Consider the following 23,883-nt stretch of genomic DNA (forward strand, 5'->3'; position numbering starts at 1 on the left):
AGAATACACATATTTACCTCCTAAAATCATTTGCAGCTGTATGCATTTTTAAACACAAGCAGCCAACACAATTCTGTTTGTTAATAGAAATATGAGTAAATCTGTGTATTAGTAAAAAGACATTTTAAATGGATGTTTCCTTTATAGAAAATGATATCATTTCCATTTCTTCCTTTTAAAAAAGTGCCTTAAAATACAAAGTTCAGTAGACTGACATACATATTTCATCCTTCCCATAAATAGTTCATTAAAATATCCTACATTACATACTGTATTTGCAAAAGAAGCCACAAAAATGTGCACGACAGTGACTCAGCAAGTTGGAACTCCGCATATAGAGTTTGCAGAAAGCTGGTAAAAGCTCAAAGTAACAGAATAAAAAGCTAAAAGCCCCACGATGCAAACAAAATTGCTTTCTGTGGGAAACAAACCTGAGGATGCGATTCGAATATTACAGCCATTTTTGATAAAGAAGAATTTCACTTCTAGGTGTATTTGAACTTTCTATACCATGCACCCTGTCAGCCTACAGTCTTTTACGAGATACCAGGAGCACTAAATTTGGTACATAACCATAAGTAACACTATTATTTGAAGCAGGAAGTCACTTCTGTTCCGCAGAAGAACGGACACCGATACCAACTCTAATTGCCTTTGCATCCACGAACCTCAAAGTCATTTGCAAAAGGCAATTCCTGTCTTCATTGCAACTGAATGACTGGGATGCTGAGGTGCATCAGTCTGGTTTGGCACAACAGCTGCCCTGCCTGGGACGCTGCGTACCCAGAATCAGGCACAAGTGCTATAAAACCCAGTAACAGCCAGCACTGTTTTTTTTAACCTTCATTACAAAGCCCCACAAAATGCAGACATTAGCTAATTAAGACTTATAAAAACTGCTTTCGATCAAACACTACATAATTTGTCTCAGGTTAGTCAGTAAAACAGTGGCAGAATGAGGACTAAAACAGAAATTTAAAACCAGAGTTTAAACAGCACTTCAAATATGCAGTTACTTGCTTTGAAGAGAAAGCAAGCTGTGAAGAGTTGAAGACACCAGTTAACATTCTAACAAAGATGTAAGAGGATATATTGGCCATGGGTCTGCCTTTGCCATTCCGAGACACCTCCATGCCCCGTGCTATCGCTCTGTGGTTGGAGCTTTCTCCTGCTCTGGTAACTGTGGTGTCAGAGGGAGGAAGAGTCACCTTAGTCATCCTTACAGTCTCTCTGAGAGAAACAGACACCTCTGAAAGGTGATGGCTTTCCTGAGTAGGACACCAGACTGGGATTTCAGTGATTTAGGTAAATGTCCAAAGGTAAAAGGATAATTGTAGACTAATGGCAACGTCTTACACCTCGGTCAAACACACTCATCATGCTACATCCTGAATTTGAGTCTCTTGTATTTGATGAGTTGCTAAAAATGTACACTGCTTTTACTTACTTGTATCTATGTGGCAAAGTAAAAATATGGGGATTGAACTGAACAGCAGGCAGATATCAGCTTATGTCAAAACTCATAGTCCACCATCAGCAAAGTAAATCCCAAGGTCGTCCAAAATCCTTGATTTCTGCTGATCAGCATGTATAAAACACTACTGCTGTGGCACTAGTTCGATATATTAACAATTTGAATATGAAATGATTTCTTTGAAATGATGTCTGTTTCCAAATACAAAGACATGTAAAAAGACAGCAATTAACAAAGAAAAAGTTGCTTTTAAAAAGTGGTAATTTGCTACAAAAACAACGTCAAAATATTTTCTTGTATTAGTGTTCCTGTAGCGACAATGATCTTGGGATACAGAGAGAAGTAATATTTTTTATTCCACCAACTTCAAGGGCTGGAAAAAGCACATAAGCTTTCGGGCTCAGACTCCCTTCACCAGGTCTGCTGATTTTTCTGGGTATTGTGTCCATGTGAAATAAACCCATTTTCCAACAATGATAAATAGGTAAAAATCTGGTCACTGAGTTAGTGCATATGTCTTCAATTGAAGGAAAAGCCGTCTGCCAAGCTTCAACCAAGTAGATCATAGGTCTGTGAAAAAAAGAATCTAAAAGGATGGAATCCAGTTGCTATAGCGGCAATTAAACAAATAAATGAGATACCATGGAATGCTGCAAATATTTGTGGTCTGATTAAGTCATATTTGCCACATGTGTGAATACTAACAGCACAGTTTAGTAAAGTGGGTACAATATAGTACAATCCCACTTTTTTCATGTGTACATTAGAATTCTTATCTGAGTAAGTGCATGGTAACCAGCATGTCCAAGGATACGTAACACTGCATTTTAATGTAATCATAAGGCGAAGTATAGTCCCTTAAATACATAAAGAGAGGCAACAACTGCACATTAAACACTATACCTTCAAAGAGATATTTGCATCCTTCCCTATGTTTTCACGGCCTGCTAAAAAGACAGAGCTTTTTGTAGTGATTGCCTCTAGGATGACTCGCGTGGGGAGTGCTTTAGAGTACGCAACCCGTAGCTGGCAGCTGACATATTAAACCTGCTTAAATATAAACAGTCCTCCCTCCCAATACATTCATTTTTCCCAGTGAAATGTTCTCTTTTCTTGATAAAAGACACTGTTTGAATATACTCAGCATTAATCATAAGAATATACCACTTACTGTTTACTTCCACTATCTGCCTGTGTTCTCCGAAAAAAAACTCGGGGAAAAAGAAACCTATTACGTCAAAAGACAAAACCAGTATCTGATTTTAATGGAAAGAGAACAGATTTTTATCAAAAAATGCATACCAGTTATTAATGCATTTCGCACTGATTTCAAAGTTGTTTTTAACGTTTCTTTACATTTACAACCTGCAAACTGCCTATCTGAGTAAACTGTGTAGTAGCACCAGCAAAATGTCCCAGCTTAAGCGCAGCTCCAGCAGTGACTACGGCGAGCAATATGAGCTGGGCAGAAAGTTAAAACAACCCCGGCATTCCTAATGTTGTCAGAATTACGGGAAGGAACCAAATGCATTTCCATCCCACACCACTGCTGGTTTAACGAGCAGACCTGGCAGTCAGGGCCAAACCCTGCTTCTAGGAAAACACAGCCCAGTACGCACTCCACACCCAGAGGAAGGCGGCGAGCCGAAGGCTCCCTTTGCATGTCCTTGTGGGCTTTTCCTTGGTCATAGATTCATAGATTTCGAGGTTGGAAAAGACCTTAGAGATCATCGAGTCCAACCGTGGTCGTTTGGTTTGTGCCCATAGTAATGGCTTTACGGAACATTTGTGTGAGCGACTTCAGCTGAACACCTGCCTTTCAGCTTTTATTATCACTGTGACTACTTTTCCCATAATTATTATTTTCAGAGTTACACCTAGCCTTGGCTGTGAAAGCAGGGTGCTCTGAAAGACAGACAGCACACATCCTTACCTCTGGTGCTCCCAACACGTGCTCTTCCAGCACACCTGCAACCTCAGCAAACAGTGCGTCTGTTTTAGCACGCAATGCGACTCACGCTTCACGGCTGATGTGAAAAAATGAGGCAAACTCAGAACAGACTTGTCTTCAACAGCAGGAAGGGATGCCATGCAGAGAGACCTGGACAGGCTGGAGAGGTGGGCCTGTGAGAACCTCATGAAGTTCAACAAGGCCAAGTGCAAGGTCCTGCACGTGGGTCGGGGCAATCTCATGCACAAGTACAGGCTGGGCGGAGAATGGATTGAGAGCAGCCCTGAGGAGAAGGACTTGGGAGTGCTGGTGGATGAGAAGTTCAACACGAGCCGGCCACCGTGCGCTGGCAGCCCAGAGAGCCAACCGTGTCCTGGGCTGCATCCAGAGCAGCGTGGGCAGCAGGGTGAGGGAGGGGATTCTGCCCCTCTGCTCTGCTCTCGTGAGACCCCACCTGGAATACTGCATTCAGCTCTGGAGTCCCCAGCACAAGAAGGACATGGAGCTGCTGGAGCGGGTCCAGAGGAGGCCACGAAGATGATCGAGGGCTGGAGCAGCTCTGCTCTGGAGCCAGGCTGAGAGAGTTGGGCTGTTCAGCCTGGAGAAGAGAAGGCTCCGGGGGGATCTTATTGCAGCCTCCCAGTACCTAAAGGGGCTACAGGAAAGCTGGAGAGGGGCTTTTTACAAGGGCGTGTAGTGACAGGACAAGGGGCAATGGCTTTAAACTGAAAGAGGGCAGATTTAGATTGGATATAAGGAAGAAATTCTTCAGTGTGAGGGTGGTGAGGCACTGGCACAGGTGGCCCAGAGAAGTTGTAGATGCCCCATCCCTGGAAGTGTTCAAGGCCAGGTTGGATGAGGCTTTGGGCAACCTGGTGTAGTGGAGGGTGTCCCTGCCCATGGCAGGGGGGTTGGAACTGGATGATCTTTGAGGTCCCTTCCAACCCAAACCATTCTGTGATTCTATGATTCTATGCCTGAAGTTTTGAGCAGAGACACAAAGACATCAATGCCATTCTCCAGGTATCACACAGACACAATTTACATGAACACAGGCCTCGTACTGTCGCGTGGTTGCAGGTGGCTTTAATCCTAAACATTTTACAAGGATTTGAAGCTCCTGGCATGTCACTGCGCAAATATTACTTCATCTACCCTGTAAACCTATGTCCGACGGCAACAGAAGCAATTCTCCTCCTCTCACAGCAGCATCAACAAAACCATCACCTTGCTCTTGGCTCTTCTCATTAATAGATCTCTGGGAAGTTTTCCCAGGGAAGCAATGGAAAGGTAGAGTAAGAAAATATACTTCATTTCCCTCTTTCTTACTTTTCCTTACTTCCTTGCTTCGCCTTTCCTCATCCTTATCCTCCTCCAGGTCCTCTTTATCATTTTGAGTCTCTTCCAGATTCCTTACATTATTCTGCGGCTCCATTTTTATCCACTTGCCTCTTCTATTTTGTGGGTTTTTTTTTTCTTTTCTTTTTTTTTAGCTAGGAGTTGGAACAGCATCAGCTGACTTTTTGATATGTCTCTTTCCTCCCGCCTGTCTTCTCTCATCCAACCATCTTTCCCTAACCTCCTTTTTCGTGCGCTCTCTGACTGTCTCCCTCTCTCCCCTCCTTTGGTAGTCTCTCCCACGACTCGGTGTTGACACTACATGCTCTCATCCTCTGTGCTAACAGACTGAGTTATGTGACCTTGTCAACTAAAGAAGGCAAAACTTCAGAAAAGATCTCATCTGGGGATTTCAGCCCTCAGACTTTCATTTGCAACGCTCACATCTAAAATAGGGCTTGCGTGTTTTGCTGTTACTAAGTACTGAAAGATATTTTACAAAAGGTCCCTGATTTACAAAAGGTCCCTGATATTTTACAAAAGGTCCCACACATTGGGCTCATCTGTGCCAGGATGTTGTGGTTTAGCCGAGCCAGCAACTGAGGACCATGCAGCCGTGTGCTCACCCCTCCTCCCCTGATGGGATGGGGAGGAGAAAATACAACGAAAGACTCGAGCATCAAGACAAGGGAGAGATCACTCATCAGTTATGGTCACAGGCAAAACAGACTCAACTTGGGGAAAAAATCAATTTAATTTGTTACCAATCAAATGGGAGTAGGACAATGAGAAATAGAACCAAGTCTTAAAAACACTTTCCCCCCTAACCCACCCTTCTTCCCAGGCTCAACTTTGCTCCTGATTTTTCTACCTCCCCTTGCTCGGCAGCACAGCGGGATGGGGAATGGGGGTTGCAGTAAGTTTGTCACACGTTGTTTCTGTTGCTCCTTCCTCCTCAGGGGGAGAACTCCTCACACTCTTCCCCTGCTCCAGCATTGGGCTCTCCCACAGGCTGCAGTCCTTCACCAACAGACTGCTCCAGCACGGGCTTCCCATGGAGTCATAGCCCTCTTTGGGCGCAGCCACCTGCTCCAGTGTGGGGTCCTCCACAGGCTATGGGTGAATCTCTGCTCCATGGGTTGCAGGAGGGTCGCCTGCCGTCTCACCACATGCAGCAGGGGAATCTCAGCTCCGGCACACCTCCTCCCGCTCCATCTTCACTGATCTCAGTGTCTGTGTAGCTGTTTCTCTCACACCCCCACACCTCTCTCTGCTGCCAGGTTCCACCAAGGGTTTTTTTTTTCCTTCTCTTCTTAACTGTGTTAACCCAGAGGCATCATGACTATCACTGATGGGCTCGGCCTTGGCCAGAGGCAGGTCCCACTTGGAGCTGGGCAGCTGCTAGCAGCTTCTCACAGGAGCCACCCGTGTAGCCTCTCCCCCGCTACCAAAACGCAACACACAGGAGGAGGCTGTGTGTGTGTTTTCTCTATATTACTGGAAATAGCAAGTAATCAGAAACATTCGGCACCTGTATTCAGTTAGAAAGCTGTCTTCATCTTCCTCTGATGAGTCTCCTCTGGCAGATAAGTAACATTGTTATGGCCAGCTTCCTACTTCACAAAAACCGCTGTGCTGTTGCTGCGTTAGCTAAAGGGGTTTTCCTAAGGCTCCCAGAGGATGCCGCTCGGATAATTTGGTCTTCTTTACCTAGCAGCCTCTCTCAATCTTCAGGTGCTATGCTCTCACAGGTTTTGACACACAACCAATTTCCAAGTTCTTCACATAAGTAGCAGAAAATCAAAAAACCTTTTAAGCTGCTGCTGTTTTTTCTCCCCGGAGCGGGGGGATAATTGATACTACTGTATTCAAGCTCCAGTGGTAGAACTGGCAGATAATGAAGAGAGATACCAGACAGAGCCATGTAACTGCAGCATGAACATGCAAGAAGCACACAAATCCAACAACATTATTTTCACGTGTTTTGCAAATATATCTGGATCCCAGGGTGACCAGCTTCAATTGCTATTCTTTCCATCAGACAGATGTTTAAATAACAGCCATCTAGTAGTGGGTAGTCTGTTGGAAGTGAAGTTTACAATGAAATTAATAATTGTCCATGATCTTTACCAGAAAACTTTGCAGGTTATGTAACAAGTGGGAACTTCTTGGAGCCCTGAAGAACTTTATTCACCCCGAACATACAAAAATATTACAGACAGTTTAAGAAGAGCAGTTTAACTGGAATATACTCGATAGCCTTAAACTGGATTTAGAAACAAATCTAGGAAAACGGTAAGCATCTTCTCGACATAAGCATGAGGCATTACCAAGGTGCAGTACATGGTACAAAAATAGTCTACACATGGGATGTTGCTGCATCAGGAAAGCATCCTCCACAAGTATAATGCACTGTTTCGAATGAGTCATTTCTGAAAAGGATTATGAGGGCAACACGCTAGATGGAAACACTTTGCTGAAAGAAAGGACATCTTGTTCGTACAGCAGAGCGAGCACTGTGCAGCAACTGACCCAACTAACGACGGAGAGACGGGTTTGTCAAAAAACTCACCAGTTTTGGACCTTCCAATCTTCCTATGCCAGGTTACTACGAATTCTGATCTTTGCATGGCTCTTCTCTTTTTCTACTTGTCAAATCACCACGGAAAAAAGCTTTCCACCAGAAAAAACAAAGGAACAACCAAGCCAAGGCCACTGGACCTGAGACAAGGCTGCCAGGAGCAACAATTGGACAGGTCGTCAGAGGAACTCTGTACCACTCTCCGGTGGGCTGAGCTTTTCAGATGAGCAGCCAGCAAAAAGAAGAGAGAGTCAACTTGTGAAATAAGTAGAGATGTATCACTTGGACAGGCTCCTTCCTCTCCATAACTTGTCTGTGTCTGCTATTTGTCCCAGTTTTTGTGCATTCTCTTGAATGTAAGTACAGAGGGTATGACTTTCTAGGAACGTCTTTGTTTCTCAAAAGCAGCATGAAAAGAATAGAGAACAAAACTGGAAGAGCTCATATAGATTGCAGCGGCACAGAACCCATACAATAATCAATTTTCCAATTCCACAGAGGCAGAGTATATTCCTCTTCCCTCTTCCCTGACCTGTCCTCTTAAAGGACTCAATTCTTCGTTTCTGACCTCCAAAGCCATTAAACTCCTCAGTAAGTGATTTCTGTCCTGGATTTTACCTTCCTGATCACAAACAAAAGGTGATTCACATTTTTACAAAGAATTTGGGACGGTGTCTGTGAAAAAGAAGGACTCTTGCTGAAATGGTATGCTAACTTGGACATATACTGCATGCAGTCTTGCCATGTAACCTGGCTCAAAATCAGCAATGCTCAAGCTCAAATTAATTCAGTCGACAGATCTGTTTATGTGGGCATCAGTTAGAATAGGGGCACCCTCCAGTTTTATAGTCTGTACTCATACTGGAGAGAATATAACTTCTGGAAACAAATGTTACCCATGCACATCCCGTCCAGTTCCAACACAAAAGATACAATGAATGAGCCAATAAAAATCCTATTAGGATGAGACACTAGCTTCAAACACTAAAGGTTAGCCTTTAATTAAAATTCCTAATACTGATAGAAATCAGATCAGCCAGCAGAAAATGGGAAAGAGTATTTCCCATGGAAAATATGCCTGTGGAATTAAGGGTTGATACAGATCCAAAGTGCAGGACAGTCTCAAGAACACGAACGACATCTTTGATAGAGGAGTTCCGTAATTTGGCAACTAAAATTGTAGCCAGCAAAGATGATTCTATGATTCTATGATTCTATGATTCTATGATTCTACGATTCTATGATTCTATGAATTCATCCGCACGACTAAGGAATACTGGAACTGAACTTGACACCAGAAACAGACCAAGGCTGAGACACAGCCCTGTTCTCCAAGAGCTCCCTTCAGCCAGGTAGGTATTCCTACTGACAGAAGCTTCACCTCAGCTACTCAGATGTGCTCCTTCACATAATAAACAGAGATTAAATCTTTGTCCTGCTGAAATCGATAGCCACTCTGCCACTGATTTCCCCCCATTGTTTCCAAGTCACGGTGCCACCACAGGCTGTGGGTGAACTGGTGACAGAGATATGAAATATCTCACTTTTATGGCACTGTACAGCTCTATTAGTGATGCCTTTCACAGGTGTATGAACCTGTATGTATGAGGTACCAGCTGGTACCACCAGGCACCACCTACTACACAGATTTTTCTGTAGACAGGAATTATATTTTTAACTATTACGGTGCATGTGTGTGCATATATATGTGTGTGTATACATATATAGAAAACAGAGACAGTTCTTGACACTAAATGCAATTTTATGGTAAATAGTTTGCGGCTTTTATCTTTGTGCACAATGACAAGCCTCTCTGTTTCTACAAAACTTTATAAACAATGTTAAGATTGAATTGGTAATGAGATTGCAGAGCTCTCGGGTTCATTTCCCTTATGTTTTCCATTTCTAGAGAGGAATTTTTTTTACAATCGGGAATTTTTTAGATGTTGAAAAAGTGTTGCTATGAAAGAGTGATATCTCAGAGTTTTAGCAAGACATTACTATGCATTCAAGAAAACAGGTGGTTTTTTAACTACAGGCAACGTTGCAACTGCAGAGAAGGGATGGGAAAGGGGAAGAAGAAAAAGAGGGATGAGAACTAAAAGCAGCAGACACTGCTGCCCAAACCACTTCTGCATGGGCTAATGCACTGAATTGGATCAGCTCTTCAAACAATTTCTTCATACAGCCTTCAAAGTAGTCACCTTAAAATGCTTCTAAAGTATGAACACTCTCAAATATTTTGATAGATGCCCATATTGCTAATGGAAATAATTTTGCTTTTATTACAGCCAGATTTCCTGACTTTTCATTCCTGTCCTACATGCGGATTTTGCAGGCTGATGTTGACAGTTTTTCATGGTTTTACATTTTCCACTCTTTGTGGCTTTTTTTGGTGATAAATAAGTGTTTAGGGAAACTGCTGTGAAAAAACTTGGACAGAGTGTTCACAGGTGAAGTAACATTTGAGCTCAGATCCTCAGAGCTGCACTAGGCACTGTCAGGAAAGCTCACAGAGAAGAGGAATTCATCAGCAATGCTGCAGTAGCAAAAGGACCCACTTCTCACGGAAAGATTTCACTCTGCCAAGGGTAATGAATCTCTTGAGTGAGCTTTTTTGTACAAGGTTAGGCTCCAGCACAGCCACCCTTGTGTTCAGAAAAATTATCACTGAATGTCAACAGCTGCAGTCAAAATGTGCAGGAAAAGATGGAATAAATGTTTATTTCAGTAAAAATAATAGCCAGGGATCTATGATGGGCAATGTATCAGAATTAATTGGTACGAAAGCTGGTGAGGATAAAATGATGGCTAAAACATCAGAAAGAATTAGACTGAAAGGTGGTGAAAAGCCCAACAGCCATAAGCTTTCTCAGTGACCGAGCTAGAGGAACACTTGGATAAAGGGAGACTGACACAGCAAACAATTCCTCTACAAAAGACTTTCAAAAATGCCTTCTACAATATTTCAACTTGAAAAAAAAGTGTCCAAGATGCTTGCATGCAATTCATTTCAGCAAACTCTATTATGTCCAAAAATCTCAAACAAAAGATATTTCAAATATTTCAGTAAGTATACGTTTCTACAGAGCAACATGAGCTTGAATTGCCTTTTAGCTATGGCACAGAGGAGACTTCCTGAATACACACGGCCGTTTGTTGCCAACTGCTCCACAACGTACAGTCATGAAGAACGTTACAGGTCAGGCATGTGCAGTATGTGGAATGTCACCTGGAAGAAATGTCATCAGAGCTGGCACTGATATGGTGTGAGGAAAAAATCAATGTATGTATGGCTTCAAAAGAAGTGTGGCCAGCAGGGCGAGGGAGGGGATTCTGCCCCTCTGCTCTGCTCTCGTGAGACCCCACCTGGAATACTGTGTTCAGCTCTGGGGTCCCCAACACAAGAAGGACATGGAGCTGCTGGAGCGGGGCCAGAGGAGGCCACGAAGATGATCCGAGGGCTGGAGCACCTCTGCTATGGAGACAGGCTGAGAGAGTTGGGGCTGTTCAGCCTGGAGAAGAGAAGGCTCCGGGGGGATCTTCTTGCAGCCTTCCAGTACTTAAAGGGGGCCTACAGGAAAGCTGGAGACATGCTTTTTACAAGGGTGTGTAGTGACAGGACAAGGGGCAATGGCTTTAAACTGAAAGAGGGGAGATTTAGATTGGATATAAGGAAGAAATTTTCCCTCTGAGGGTGGTGAGGCACTGGCACAGGTTGGCACAGGCACACAATGCCCCATCCCTGGAAGTGTTCAAGGCCAGGTTGGATGAGGCTTTGGGCAACCTGATGTAGTGGAGGGTGTCCCTGCCCATGGCAGGGGGGTTGGAACTAGATGATCTTTGAGGTCCCTTCCAACCCAAACCATTCTGTGATTCTATGATTCTATGGCTTGGCAGCGTCTGCAAGTGTTCAGTTTACAACCTCGAAACTCAAGGGAGGACAGTCTGAACAAATACAGCAGCAGTCGTGAGACTCTTTCCTCAGCTCTACACACGCTGCTCCTTCCCTCATAAAGCAGTACAATATGTAGCAGAAGCTGATGCTCCTCTTGTCAGTAGTAACTCTCATACTGCTCCTTTAACACACAATTTAGTGAATGAACAAATAGCAGTGCCATCTGCCCCACCCCACACAGGATGAGCTCTGCTGTCATCTGCTGAGGAACAGCAGTGCCCAATGGTTTGCCATGTCTTGATATGGAAAACAAAGTCATAATGAACCATTTTGGACAGACGCAACTAGAGAAGCAAACGTGATGATTTTCAGCTCTAAACGCTGCATGAACAGTAGTAAGCACCTGATGGCAAAGTGTGGCCTTATCCTTCCCTCAGCAGTTAAACATATAGTTGAGAGAAAGAATGTCCGACTTGAAATACCAGAGAGGGATGAAAAGGTCAGATTTCTTCTCAAGAAACTACTTTTCTGATTACTGATACAGCAACTTTGAAACTTTGCATTGATGCATCTAATTCCACATTATTAAAAATACTCAGATACAGGTTCTGCTACACAAGCCTGGTGTACCTGAGAAATGAGTAATTATTTAATTTTTTTTTTTTCTTAAAACATACAAGCCTAAAAGGCATAGTAAGATTTTTTGAACAAGCATTTTAATCAAAACCTTTTCATCACAAATTATACTTTGGTAGAACGGTAAAGAATCATTCAATCAAGTGTTTCTGTCATTTTAGAGCAAGATTTGTCAAATTGAAACCTTCTGTTTTGTGGAAGAGTCTCTTTTGATTAAACTCCCTCATGACCAGGATGACATTGCTCTGGGAAAGGCACTTACGACAGAAAACAGCCAATCCCCACAACTAGCCTGGGATGTAGGACACACAAGTTCAAATCTCCACTGTTTCAACCTAACAGGGATTGGGTTGTCAGCCACTGGAATAGGCTGCCCAGGGAGGTGGTTGAGTCCCCATCCCTGGATGTGTTTAAGAATAGGGTGGATGAGCTACTTAGGGATATGGTTTAATGGGGATTAGGGACGGTTGGACTCGATGATCTCTAAGGTCTTTTCCAACCTAGAAATCTATGAAATGAAATGGATTCAGATATGACTCAAGGAGTCAAGGAAGGAAAGCTATTATTCTTGCTTGCAAACAAGGTTCCTTATTCACTTCTGAGGGGATTAGCCCTAAGTGTATGCAGAGTCATGCACAGGGAAATCAGTGTCTTACACTTTTGTTTCTGTAAGGAAGTGTTAGCATTACTCACCATTCCATGATTTAGCCACGCTGGTATAAAATTATCAAGCACCTTCGGATAAACCAGTTCCCTGTCATAGATATAGATGCTCCAAAACATCGTCACCACAAACTAAGAGAAAAAAAAAAAAGAAGAGACAAGACTTTTTAAAATATATACTTCTGAACAATTAGCTACACATTTTAGATGGCAAAATGGGGCATTCGTTGATCAAATCCTGTTTTAAACAACAGTGTGAATCTGGATTATTCTTTGCATTCACAGGAGTTTTAATTTTTCTTTCTTTTTTTTTTTTTTTTGGCTTTCAGCCTGATTTTTTTTTCAGAAATCTCATTTTTCTACTTACATGCCTGTGGCCAAATTACAACTGGGTACTATACTTCAGTAGTAGATGTGGCACATAAATAATGCTTCGCCACTATCAGGATAGAGAACAAATGGAAAATCAGGTAAAATACCACTTGGAATTCATAGAACGTATAAACAGGAAACATTCACCCCTGAACAGCAGCCTATAAACTCTTCTTTGCACTTTTTCATGTCAGCCATCAAAATAGCATCATTTAAAAAAAATATATAAACTTTTAACTAATCTGCACACAACCCACAGACTGGGATCCACAGAAAAGAGGTCTAGTATCCTGCTTGTTTGTCACCATGAAATTTGGCTTTGTTCTTGTCAGAGACTATTTACCAGGAGCCCAGACAAAGTCCATTATTTCCTCTACGCTGAAGACAGGACGGATGGCTCAGATGAAGTTTGCACTAGGCTAAATTTTTGCCAAAGCGTGTACAAATTCTTGAAAGATATCCTGATGTATGAAAAGCAAAGACTATATAAAATCACAAAAATTTACAGAAATAATAGTTTTAGCTTACCTTAGCTGGTGAAAAAACAAAGTAATCTTCTAATGAAAACACGATTGCTTTCTTACCGTGAATTTGAGTCACAGTTTTCTAGTAATAAAAGTCTCATTGTTTACAGCAGGAAAACCCAACACCTGGGCCATGAGCTTTCCAACGAGCATTTTCAGGGGATCTCTGCACAAGTCCCAGTTTAAAGTTTGAAAGGCAACAAATAGGACTTTCACTGAGATTAGCAGGGAAGTATCCAGTTACAGGGAAACTGATGCGGCCCGTGATCTTACTGCTGATTGAGGGGTGAATAAAGGTGCAAGAAATACGGGGTGAGCACAGCAAGATCAGCAAATCACTGGTTTGTGTGACACTGTAGGCATAAGTTGTTTCATAGGCTTCTGACTTTGAAAAGTTAAAATTGAGGTTGCAGTTTATCAATGGCACCTTGCACCGACCACAGACACGCAGACTTTGGCCAGCCAGTTATGTGAATGACCTGAACTGGTACCCTGTTCCCTCAGTGTGCATACAGTACATAGCTTCTTGGTTTCCAACACACTCGTCCATCTGTTACGACAGCTATCAGTGCCTGCTCAGAATAAGCTTGGACTATTTGACTAGTGCAAAGAGGCCAGGGAAAAAAAAAAAAGGTTATGATGGACAGCCCGAAAAATACTGCAAGCGTAAAGTACCCCACAAGAAGTCTCTCTTCTGGGCCAGTCTTGGCATTGGCACAGCCTAGTTCTTCATGCACCTGCTGACACGTAAGTGCCAAGATATGAATAGCTGAACAGCAGGGAAAATGGAAGCAAAGTATCCTCTTCTCCATAGGCTTCCTAGAAGTCACGTATTATCACAGTGGGGCTCTGAGAACCTGCTAAGACCAACTGGGACATAAAAGCATATTCTTTGGCACATGAAGACCAAGACCAATGACGCTTTTTTTTCCAAGGAAGTCTTACAGCAAGAAAAATCACCCAGGATTTACCTTGATCCTTGTTACAGTGAATACAACAAAGCTGGCATGTTTTGACCTGTGATTTTTGTGTAGAGTAGAATAAAACAATAGACTTTGCCAAGGACGTAAAGATAAGAAAAGAGGGGACGTGCCATCTGTCCCTTAACCAAAATCAGCCAACGGATGGAACGGGATCAGCCTAGCTGGTTGCAACCATCTGGAGGTACAGACGGCAAACGCTGCTTAGCAAAGCACTATCACAAGGCAGACATAAGGTAAAGGAAGTGTGCAAAACCCAAGGTGCCACAGAACTATCCTGTCTCGGAGGATGACCTGACATGAGACTAATGCACCACCCTGGGGAAGATCCCTTCCAGTGTCCGAACAGTTCACCTCACCTTTCCTTACAATTAGTTCATGTGGATAAAATGAACTCTAAAAATGAACTCTAAAAAATGAACTATTTGGATAAAAAAGAACTAGAATGAGGACTTGCTACTTAGCTACCTTGGCTGCTTCTCAGTTTGTTTACTTTGATTAATGAGCAACTGTTGGTCTGGTATTTTAAAGTCACCTCTACTACGCTTACATTTTGGTACTGTTAGACTTTTATTTGGGCTGGGCTTTGCCAAGATCACACATGGTCATGCAGTGCAATCTGCTGCTTCTTTACACTGCCTATCTAGGGTCATTAGAGACCAAGGGGAACCTCAAATTTGCAAGCAGACCTTGGAACCTCTTTGAAAATATGGAGTAGTTCACTTGTCACAGGCACCTAAAGTATTGCTAAACAAATATACAGCAGTAGAAAAAAAAAATAAGGCTGAAAACTAAACTCTGTTTTCCCCCTTAAGGAGATACGCCTTGAGTTTTTTGTCCTCTGTCTCTGAAGCTTCAGAGGACATGAGAAGAGCATGTGGCACTGCCAAGGGAAAAATTTTAAAGGACAAGTTGGGAAACAGTTGGTGATTCCAAAAGGAAAACAAGTGGCATTATCAAAACACCACAAATGGAAGCAAAGAGAAACTAAGAGAGTGAAAAGAATTGCATAATTTGCTGTTTTACATGAGCCCAACCAAGAAATGTTACGCAAACGAAGAATGAACTCAGTGGAACTTTATTTTCCTGCACTATGTGTTTTTGTTTTTGGCTGGGCTGCACAATTCAGTTCACTCATTTCCTGGATGGCCTCATGACGAAGAAAAAAAAAACCAACCCAACCCTTTGACCTTGACAAAATTTCTTCTAAGAACCGTTAAAGGTAAGCTTTCTGGCTGTCTCCCAAGACATCTGCGGTTAACTGCGAGTCTAAATATATTGTTTGTGAGCCTCTTTGAGGGCTAAAGGCATTTCACACAGAAGCAAAGTGTTATTAAAGGCAGACCACAGTAAGCACAAATTGGCACCGTACTGGTTTTAGGTGGGATCTAGTGCTCGCACAGCATCACACCAGATGAATTCGAAAATGGCCAGTGAAGGAATCACAAAGAGTAGGAACTGAACATCAGGGAAGACCCCCCTCGGTCGAGTCAGTTATGGAAATAAAAGAATTTTGTAGTCTGGCCAAATAACGAGGCAGGTAGGAGACTACAGCAAACACCTACACACCTTTTCTTGGGACAAGATCCCACATCAGCATTATTGATGACCTACAGAAGAAGGGCGATCAGCTTTCCTTTTGACTGCACCAGTACAGAGAAACAAGAGATAAGAAAGCACGTCTAACTTTCTCTCTTTCGTATCACAGGCTTTTAAAAACGTAGAAATATAATGTAAAGAATATGAGATCATTACAGCTAATTTAGATTCAGACCCAAATGGAGCTACTAAAGCTGCATGATATAAAATACCAATGGTAGAGTCTGTGATTTCCTAGGCAGCTATCTCTCTTTTAATATATAGCAATTTCAATTCTTTTTCTTCTTCCTAGTTCTATCAAACACAGTCTTAAACAACTAGAAAATCCTGTTTTATCTCTTCTTCCTCTTGTTTGGCACAAATTGCAAGAAACATATTGATAAAAGTATATACAGTTTACACAAAACACTAATTAACGACAGAAACTCAGAAACTTCATGATCTACGTCAAATAAAGAGAAAAAGGTAGGGACAGTCTAAACCACTGGTGTAGTCTCTGACTTTTAACTATGTCCCACGCTTCTCTAGCAGTGCTATTTATTCCCAATATAAATCTCCTTTACACTGAAGAGGGGGAGTAAGCGCAGCCAGTATAGACGTGAATTGATAATGAATTTCTAAAATGTCTATGCATTTTTCTTCAACGGATGCTTCCTGATCTCTTAGGCATTTGAATAGTACCCCAGGCCTACAATAAACTAAAACAGGGCTAGGAAGTGGGTCCACAGACTTTTCATGGAACAAGGCTTTAACTGCACAGAAAACTGGTCTGTTGATGTCTGATTTCATTCTCTTAAGAGTCGTATTAAAAAGAGCAACAATAAGGTAAACAGTAGTCATTATGCCCTTCAAAGAGGTTCATGTTTAGCTCTTGATGCTCCTAAACAAAATGGTAGGTTGGCAATTCAGTTTTATCTGAGCCCCCGGAGATAACACAGTGCATAACACAACACTGGAGAGATGCGATTTGCTGCAAAGATTTTGCAAGATTTGATTTGGTGCAAAGCCACCCAAGGAGACTGTTTGCCCTTGGGCTGGTTCCTTCCTCTCCTTTGGAAGGTGGGAGGAAGTTGGTGGTCAGACTTCCCAGGTGGTTTATATTTAATACTTTTTTAGGAAGTACTAAAAATGAAATACTCTGTTACTTCTTTTTTGACACATCATTGTTTGACTTGGGAGTGGAAACCCCTTTTCTCATCTGTTTTTCAGAATAAGTCATCTCAAGGGCTTCAGTAAGCAGGAAATACAGAAAAAATTGTGTCGAATTGCTCTTGAAAAACTACAGTTAGTGGGCTTTAAAACGTTCTCCTACTATTTGCATTGTTCCCCAGAGATGCCCTGCACAAAACACTGAGCAATAAAAATAATTTAGATGTTAAGGTAACCGACAAGTACTTAGGCATGACCACTGTTGTTACATTAGAAACCCAACAAGGATTTTATTCACATCCATCCAGTTTTTACGTGTGAAGGTTCCTTTGCGTCGCTACTGGAAACCACTGAGAAGCTCCATGGAGAGCCAGGTAGGTAAGTCTCAAAGAAAGAAAGTCTGTATTTGAACTTCCTTTGTTTTTTGGGTTTGTTTCTTTTTTTTTTGAGTCCGGAAGCTGTTGAGAGAATGTGGGAAACGAGGGAACTTTTCTTCTGCAGACACTCTGGTGTTTAATAACTTCCTTCTAACAAGCACCTCCAGCATACCAGAATTTCACTGGGTATTTTCTTACACATAAATAGCTCTTTAGAGAAAAAAGCCAGCGTTAGATGCTCACTGATTTGGAGTCCTGAACTTTTCCTACCTACAATCGCGCGGAAGAAGAGCCCACAGTGGCAGTCCCTCAGGCACTGGCCCAGGCTTTGGCAAGTGGTAGCTGCCAAAAGTCACAGTCTGGTGGGTGCTGCTGGAGAGGAGAATCAAGTTTCAGGAAGGAGCTGAGACCAGTGTTAAGTTATGAAGTGCTGCTGTTTGTCTCCCAGTAGCCAGGAGAAGAAACAACAATGAAAGCAACCAAAAGGCTTTCTTCGTCAGAAATAAAGTGAAATAATATGTGTTAATCAGTTGATCCCCCTCACCACAGAAAGCTCACCTTTGGAAATGGAGAGCATTTGCCTGATGAGCATGACCATTTCTTACTATTTTCTGGATTATTTTTTATTTTTGTTTAAGACAGAAGTTGTTTCTGTATGAAACCCTTGAGAAAGTAGCCATCTTCAGGTATGCAACACATCTCTCAGGAGCTGCTAACCTGTATATGCTGCAACAGTACTTCCAGTGGAGGCAATGGTTAGCTGGGATTCCTGGCTTTGATGCATGTAAGGCTTACACTTCTAGATTGAAAAAGGTGCTTAAAATCTTTAAATAAAGACAAATAACGTGATGTCACTCTCCTTCTTCACTTCTACTGTCAACACAGTAGGAAACGCATCTGTTGCAAATCACAATCACAACTACTTCTAATTCCCAATCTCCCTTAGAATACAAAGGTAATCTATATATTTCAGCACCCATAAAATACATTATTTGCAAGCTTGTTTATTCACAGATTTTTTAAAAACTGTAATAGTCAATCCATTTTTTTCTACCATCACTGGAGAACTGCAGTCTCTTACCCTAACATGAATTTTAGCAGCTCCCAATAGGTGGACCAGAAAGTACAGTAAGGGAAGGCTACCAGCTGGGTTTTTATGAAAGAAACACCTGCACAGTGTTTCACATATGCTTTGCATTTTCTAACTTTACAAAAGCATTCTGTATTTCTTCACGTGTTGTGAAATCCCACGTAAATGGTGAAATCACGTCGTAATGTACATCAAATTACAAATGATAGATTCATATGTTAACTGATGTTAATTGACAGTAAGCCATTAGCTTTGGTGAAGCACTACAACTTTCGAGACCTCGTAGTTTTCTAGTAGCCCTACCATGAAAAAAAAACCTGCTTCTAGTGAATTTATTCTGATGTCCTGTACAAAGAAATAAAAAATTAGAATTAAAGGTTGATCCTGAATTACAATAAAAGCAATACTCCAATGAAAGGTTCACATTATTTTTTTAATGTAACCTAAACTTAGAATTAGACTGACACAGATCACACTTTCATGTGAAAACCCATGAAATTCTGGATTTTCAGATCATTTCAGTGCATGGTATGAGACACCTGAAGACAATTAGCACCTTTTGCCACTGAAAGTGATGTGCAATGTCTCAGTAGAGCAGCACCTGATCCAAAGAACAGTTTTCTTTTGAAAAAGACATGTCAAACCCACAATTTTCCGTACCTTCTGTGTGGTTTTTTACGTTACTGACAAACCCCCTTTTTCCTACCCCATTTCTTCTGTTAGCTCTGAATCCCCATGGGATTAGCAGGGAGCAATTCAGACTTTCACTTCCCTTCTTCCCCATGACAAAATGGCTTACAGACCAAATTCCAGTCACATCATTACGGTGTGAAACATGCCACAGTCAGCACTTCCACTACTACTGACGATGACACACGGTGCAGAAAAAGTCCAGATTGACTCTCAAGATGCTGCTGGTACAAGTCACACTCAAAATGACTCGTACAATCAAATTCCTATTTTTTTTTTTATGAACCAAAAATAATTTCAGCAACACCAGCGCTCCCTTACACCTGTGAAAAACAAGAGAGTAGTAAAATCATCTCTACCATTTTTCCCTTTCCATGTAGACTTTTGTGTAGAGGTGGGAGGGAAAGCCTTTCAGCCAGAAAACAATCAGTAAACAACCCCTCTCACCCAGTTTGTAAAGATATGTGCCAATTAACACGGTACCTACCACTCCAACAGGGAAAGCTAGAACAGCCATCATCCAGTCACGGAGGGAAATGAGTTTTTTCAGCTGCCTCTCTTGCTCTTGACTGTCATTTCCTTTAGTGAGAAGACTTGACAGGTCAGTCAAGACGCAGATCCCGAAGAAAACAGCCTGGATAACCTGCACGGAAAGAGGACACACTCTTGAACAGAGAGAAGACCAGACCTTTGGCAGAGCAGGTTGGACACAGGCGTGCGTGAGGAATATTGTCAACAAATCGACGTGGAGAGTGGGAAAACATCAGTCCCTTAAATATAAGTAGAATTAGTCCACATAAAAGCCACTTGTGCTTCTAGACTGAAAGCCCTGCACGCACCTGGCTCCTCATGTATCGTAATCGATGCAAGTGGAGGACCATTCCAGAGGTGGGACTTCCCACCCTCATCTCAGACACGCACCGCCCCTCGGGAACTGAACTGTAGCCACCCCTTCCTGCTTCACTCCATACAACTCGGCCCCAAAGGCACGGCATTCGCCTCTGAGGCAGGAAAAGGAAAGAACACTCCCTGTAAAAAGACAGGAAAGAAGAAAGATGAGCAGTTCTTTCCCAGGCACCAAGAGCTCTCCCTTGGAGACCTTGCCTGCCCCAGATACTCCATTGAGAGGTGAAGAAGGTGGGGAGGGAGAGAAGGGAGGGAGGGAGGAAGAGGAGGGAGGGAAGGAAGGAAAGGGAGGGAGGGAGGAAGGAAGGAAGGAAGGAAGGAAGGAAGGAAGGAAGGAAGGAAGGAAGGAAGGAAGGAAGGAAGGAAGGAAGGAAGGAAGGAAGGGAGGAAGGAAGGAAGGGAGGAAGGAAGGAAGGGAGGAAGGAAGGAAGGGAGGAAGGAAGGAAGGGAGGAAGGAAGGAAGGAAGGAAGGAAGGAAGGAAGGAAGGAAGGAAGGAAGGAAGGAAGGAAGGAAGGAAGGAAGGAGGGAGGGAGGGAGGGAGGAAGGAAGGAAGGAAGGAAGGAAGGAAGGAAGGAAGGAAGGAAGGAAGGAAGGAAGGAAGGAAGGAAGGAAGGAAGGAAGGAAGGAAGGAAGGAAGGAAGGAAGGAAGGAAGGAAGGAAGGAAGGAAGGAAGGAAGGAAGGAAGGAAGGAAGGAAGGAAGGAAGTTGGCTACTAGAAATCCAGAGATGTGCAATGGTTGGAAGGATTAAAGTACATTCCCTTCTTCAATAGTCTTTGTATGACCCAAATACTTGTAAATTCTGGCTGTAAAGCTGTGAACGACGGACGTTCCAATGACTCCTGGATCGGCCTGTAATTTTGCTGCCATTGCTCTCCCCTGTCCAGGCTGTAGCTGCATATAATTTGTTTTGATAGATGAAGCAACATTATAAAATATTCCCTGAAGCCATGAAAAGTGACAGACTACTAGTGCTAGAGCTGTATATTGTGCTAGAAAAAGGTATTACTACTTCTAATGACTGCCTGGAAAAGTTCCCATCTTCTACATAATTTCTGAAAAACATGACACATAAAAGTTGGGGCTCCTTGGAGTTACATAACAATATGAACTCCTAATGCACTTTTTCATATTATCTATTTGAAACAAACACTTAGTAGAAAAAACTCTTCCCATACTCAGCCCTGTTTTCCACCAAACAGATGGCTTATTTGGAGACAAGGAATACAAGAACTAATTATGCATTTGCCTGACTTAAGAAGAGATATGATACCATCTACTATTCACTCAAGACTGTGAATGCCAAAGAAGGAAAAAAATTTAAGACAGGACTGGAAAAAAAAGTATACCTAACAGTAATGAGATCAATCTGGGTGTTAAAAAGTTTAGGCTGAGTACCAGGAAATATTTCCTAACAGTGAGCTCTGTCAGACCATGGAATAGTTTCTCAGAGGAAGTGGTGGAAGCCTCGTGGCTTGAGTCACTCGAACCAATATTGGACAAAACATTCAATAATGTACTGCAGGGAACAGTATTACGCTGGCAGGGCTTGGACGAGTGACTAATGGATTGTTTGCAGCTCTAACTACAATTCCCTGAAACGGTCTCTCTCCAAAGAAACACAGACTCCAACAACCACACGCCCCCTTTCTAAGGGAATTGAGATGGTACATCCACTAATCAATCACAAGCGGAACAGCCTCTCTCCCCATTATCCTGTTATGAACTCACCACTTCAAGGGAAAATATAATGATATCATTGGGAATAAATGAAAACTCATAAAGGGAAAGAAAGTACCCAAAGATCTCAGAGAGTAGGTATCACGTAAACTATTCTACAAAAATGTTAACAAATAAAAATCCATATAGGAAAAAGAAAATTACATACTTACTGAGAACATTCAGAGCCAATGAAAAAAAGTGCTCAGGGAGGAACAGTTCCAGATTATTCATACAAATAATACGTATGTACATTCTCTCTAATACTTCCTTTTCTTTCTAGAATGTGCAAGAAAACTCTTCTAACACCTATCAACAGTTAGGATTAGCCTATGGATCTCTGGAGCTGCACTGAGTCTCAGCAGCACAAACTGAATAGCCAGAGTCAGTAACAATTTATGTCCTTTGAGGGTCTGGCACAGCAAAAGCGTAGCATGCAGCTACTGGTGGTTTATGGTATGAAACGAATTTTTTTTCAAGTTCATGCTCCTCGATGTAAATGCTGCCTAACAGCTGTGAAAAGTTCACAGCAAGGGAGTAGAAACTCCCTCTAAACAACATTCTCCAAAGTGCCCTGGTGCTCCCTCAGATCATAGAATCATAGAATGGTTAGGGCTGGAAGGGACCTTCAAAGGTCATCTAGTCCAACCCCCCTGCAAGGAACAGGGATATCTCCAACTAGATCAGGTTGCTCAGGGCCTCGTCCAACCTGGCCTTGAACGTCTCCAGGGATGGAGCATCCACCACCTCTCTGGGCAACCTGTGCCAGTGTTCTACAACTCTCATGGTAAAAAATTTTTTCCTAATATCCAACCTGAATCTACCTCCCTCTATTTTAGAATCCCTTCTTCAAAACAAGGACCTTCTTTCGAAAATCTGCAGGTGGTGAATCTATACACAAAACATCCCCAAGATGTTAAACAAAGTTGACTTTTTTTTTTTTTTCCCTTGGAAACATAAGCAATAACAGCACCTCAGAGGAAGTATCTTCCAATTTTGTCTCTAACTAGACTTGGAAGGAAAACAGTGATTTAGAAAATGACAAATACAGACTTGACAGAGAACAGCCATACCTTCCTTATACCATGTAACAGGGATAGAAGCAGAAACTTGTAAGCAGAGTATGAAAAACAAGAAAATTATTAAAACAGGTATAAAATACTAACTTCCTGCTGACTCCACTTTCTCCATTGAAGCCTAGAGGGACCACTGTTACTATAGTTGATATTACAGTACCCTTAGGCTGTGATAATGTAATCTTAAGTAATGGGAATGGCTACCTACAGGTACTTTAGTAATACAAAACTCTGTGCAGGGAAAATACTTGTTAAGATGCTGCAGGAGAAAACAGCTGTGAACAGAAGATGAAACCAAGCAGCCCAGAAATCTTCTCAAACAGTGAGATCTATTCCAATTATATATATCAGAAAAAATTGTTCCTTATGAATGATTAGAAAAAGTAAATTGTACATGTCTGTCTCTGACAAGAAGATAAAGACTTGTTGCAGTAAGACAGTTTTTCCACAAGGAATACTGCAGGATAGCAGCTTATGGCCTCCCTGTGCTCTCCCTAATTTGACTTCTAAGGGTCAGACAGAAAACATATTTCCTCGTAAACCTTTCTTCAGGGCATGGAGACTCCCTTCTCCCCTGTGCCATGGGGCTCCACAGTGCAGACAAAATGTAGGCACAACTGAGGTCAATGGAAATGCTGTCACTACTCCTACCAATGTAGAAAATTCCCATTAAATTCCCTGAATCTAGGATTTCATTGCCTGTGGACTCATCCTCTTTCCACCTCACTCTGAGAATCAGAAGCATTCCTTAGAGCCCAGGGCAGAAGAAACTTGAAGTCTGTGCAAGCACTACTATTTTTCATGGGTATTTCTTCCTTAATCTACTTTCAAAAATGGCAAATTCACTGTCCTCAGGTTAT

The 23,883-nt window shown here is 42.2% G+C and overlaps 1 protein-coding gene across 4 annotated transcripts in view; it reads right to left on the reverse strand.

Moving 5' to 3' along the window:
- The window catches only part of AIG1 (androgen induced 1), a 163,913-nt gene that overhangs the window by 75,661 nt on the left and 64,369 nt on the right, over nt 1-23,883 (reverse strand). The window contains exons 1-3 of one of the 4 annotated variants that reach the window (XM_086631200.1): nt 20,162-20,180; nt 19,810-19,965; nt 12,572-12,673 (exon numbers count right to left, since the gene is read on the reverse strand). In XM_086631200.1, the coding sequence (XP_086487326.1) occupies nt 12,572-12,673; nt 19,810-19,965; nt 20,162-20,173 (270 nt within the window). In that variant the 5' untranslated portion in view covers nt 20,174-20,180. Of the gene's footprint in view, nt 1-12,571; nt 12,674-19,809; nt 19,966-20,161; nt 20,181-23,883 lie in introns of those variants that run through there. The other 3 variants (XM_086631198.1, XM_086631201.1, XM_086631199.1) reach the window with 3 other exon arrangements.

The sequence above is a fragment of the Tauraco erythrolophus genome, chromosome 2, assembly GCF_009769465.1.
Source record: "Tauraco erythrolophus isolate bTauEry1 chromosome 2, bTauEry1.pri, whole genome shotgun sequence".
Taxonomy (NCBI): Eukaryota; Metazoa; Chordata; class Aves; order Musophagiformes; family Musophagidae; genus Tauraco; species Tauraco erythrolophus.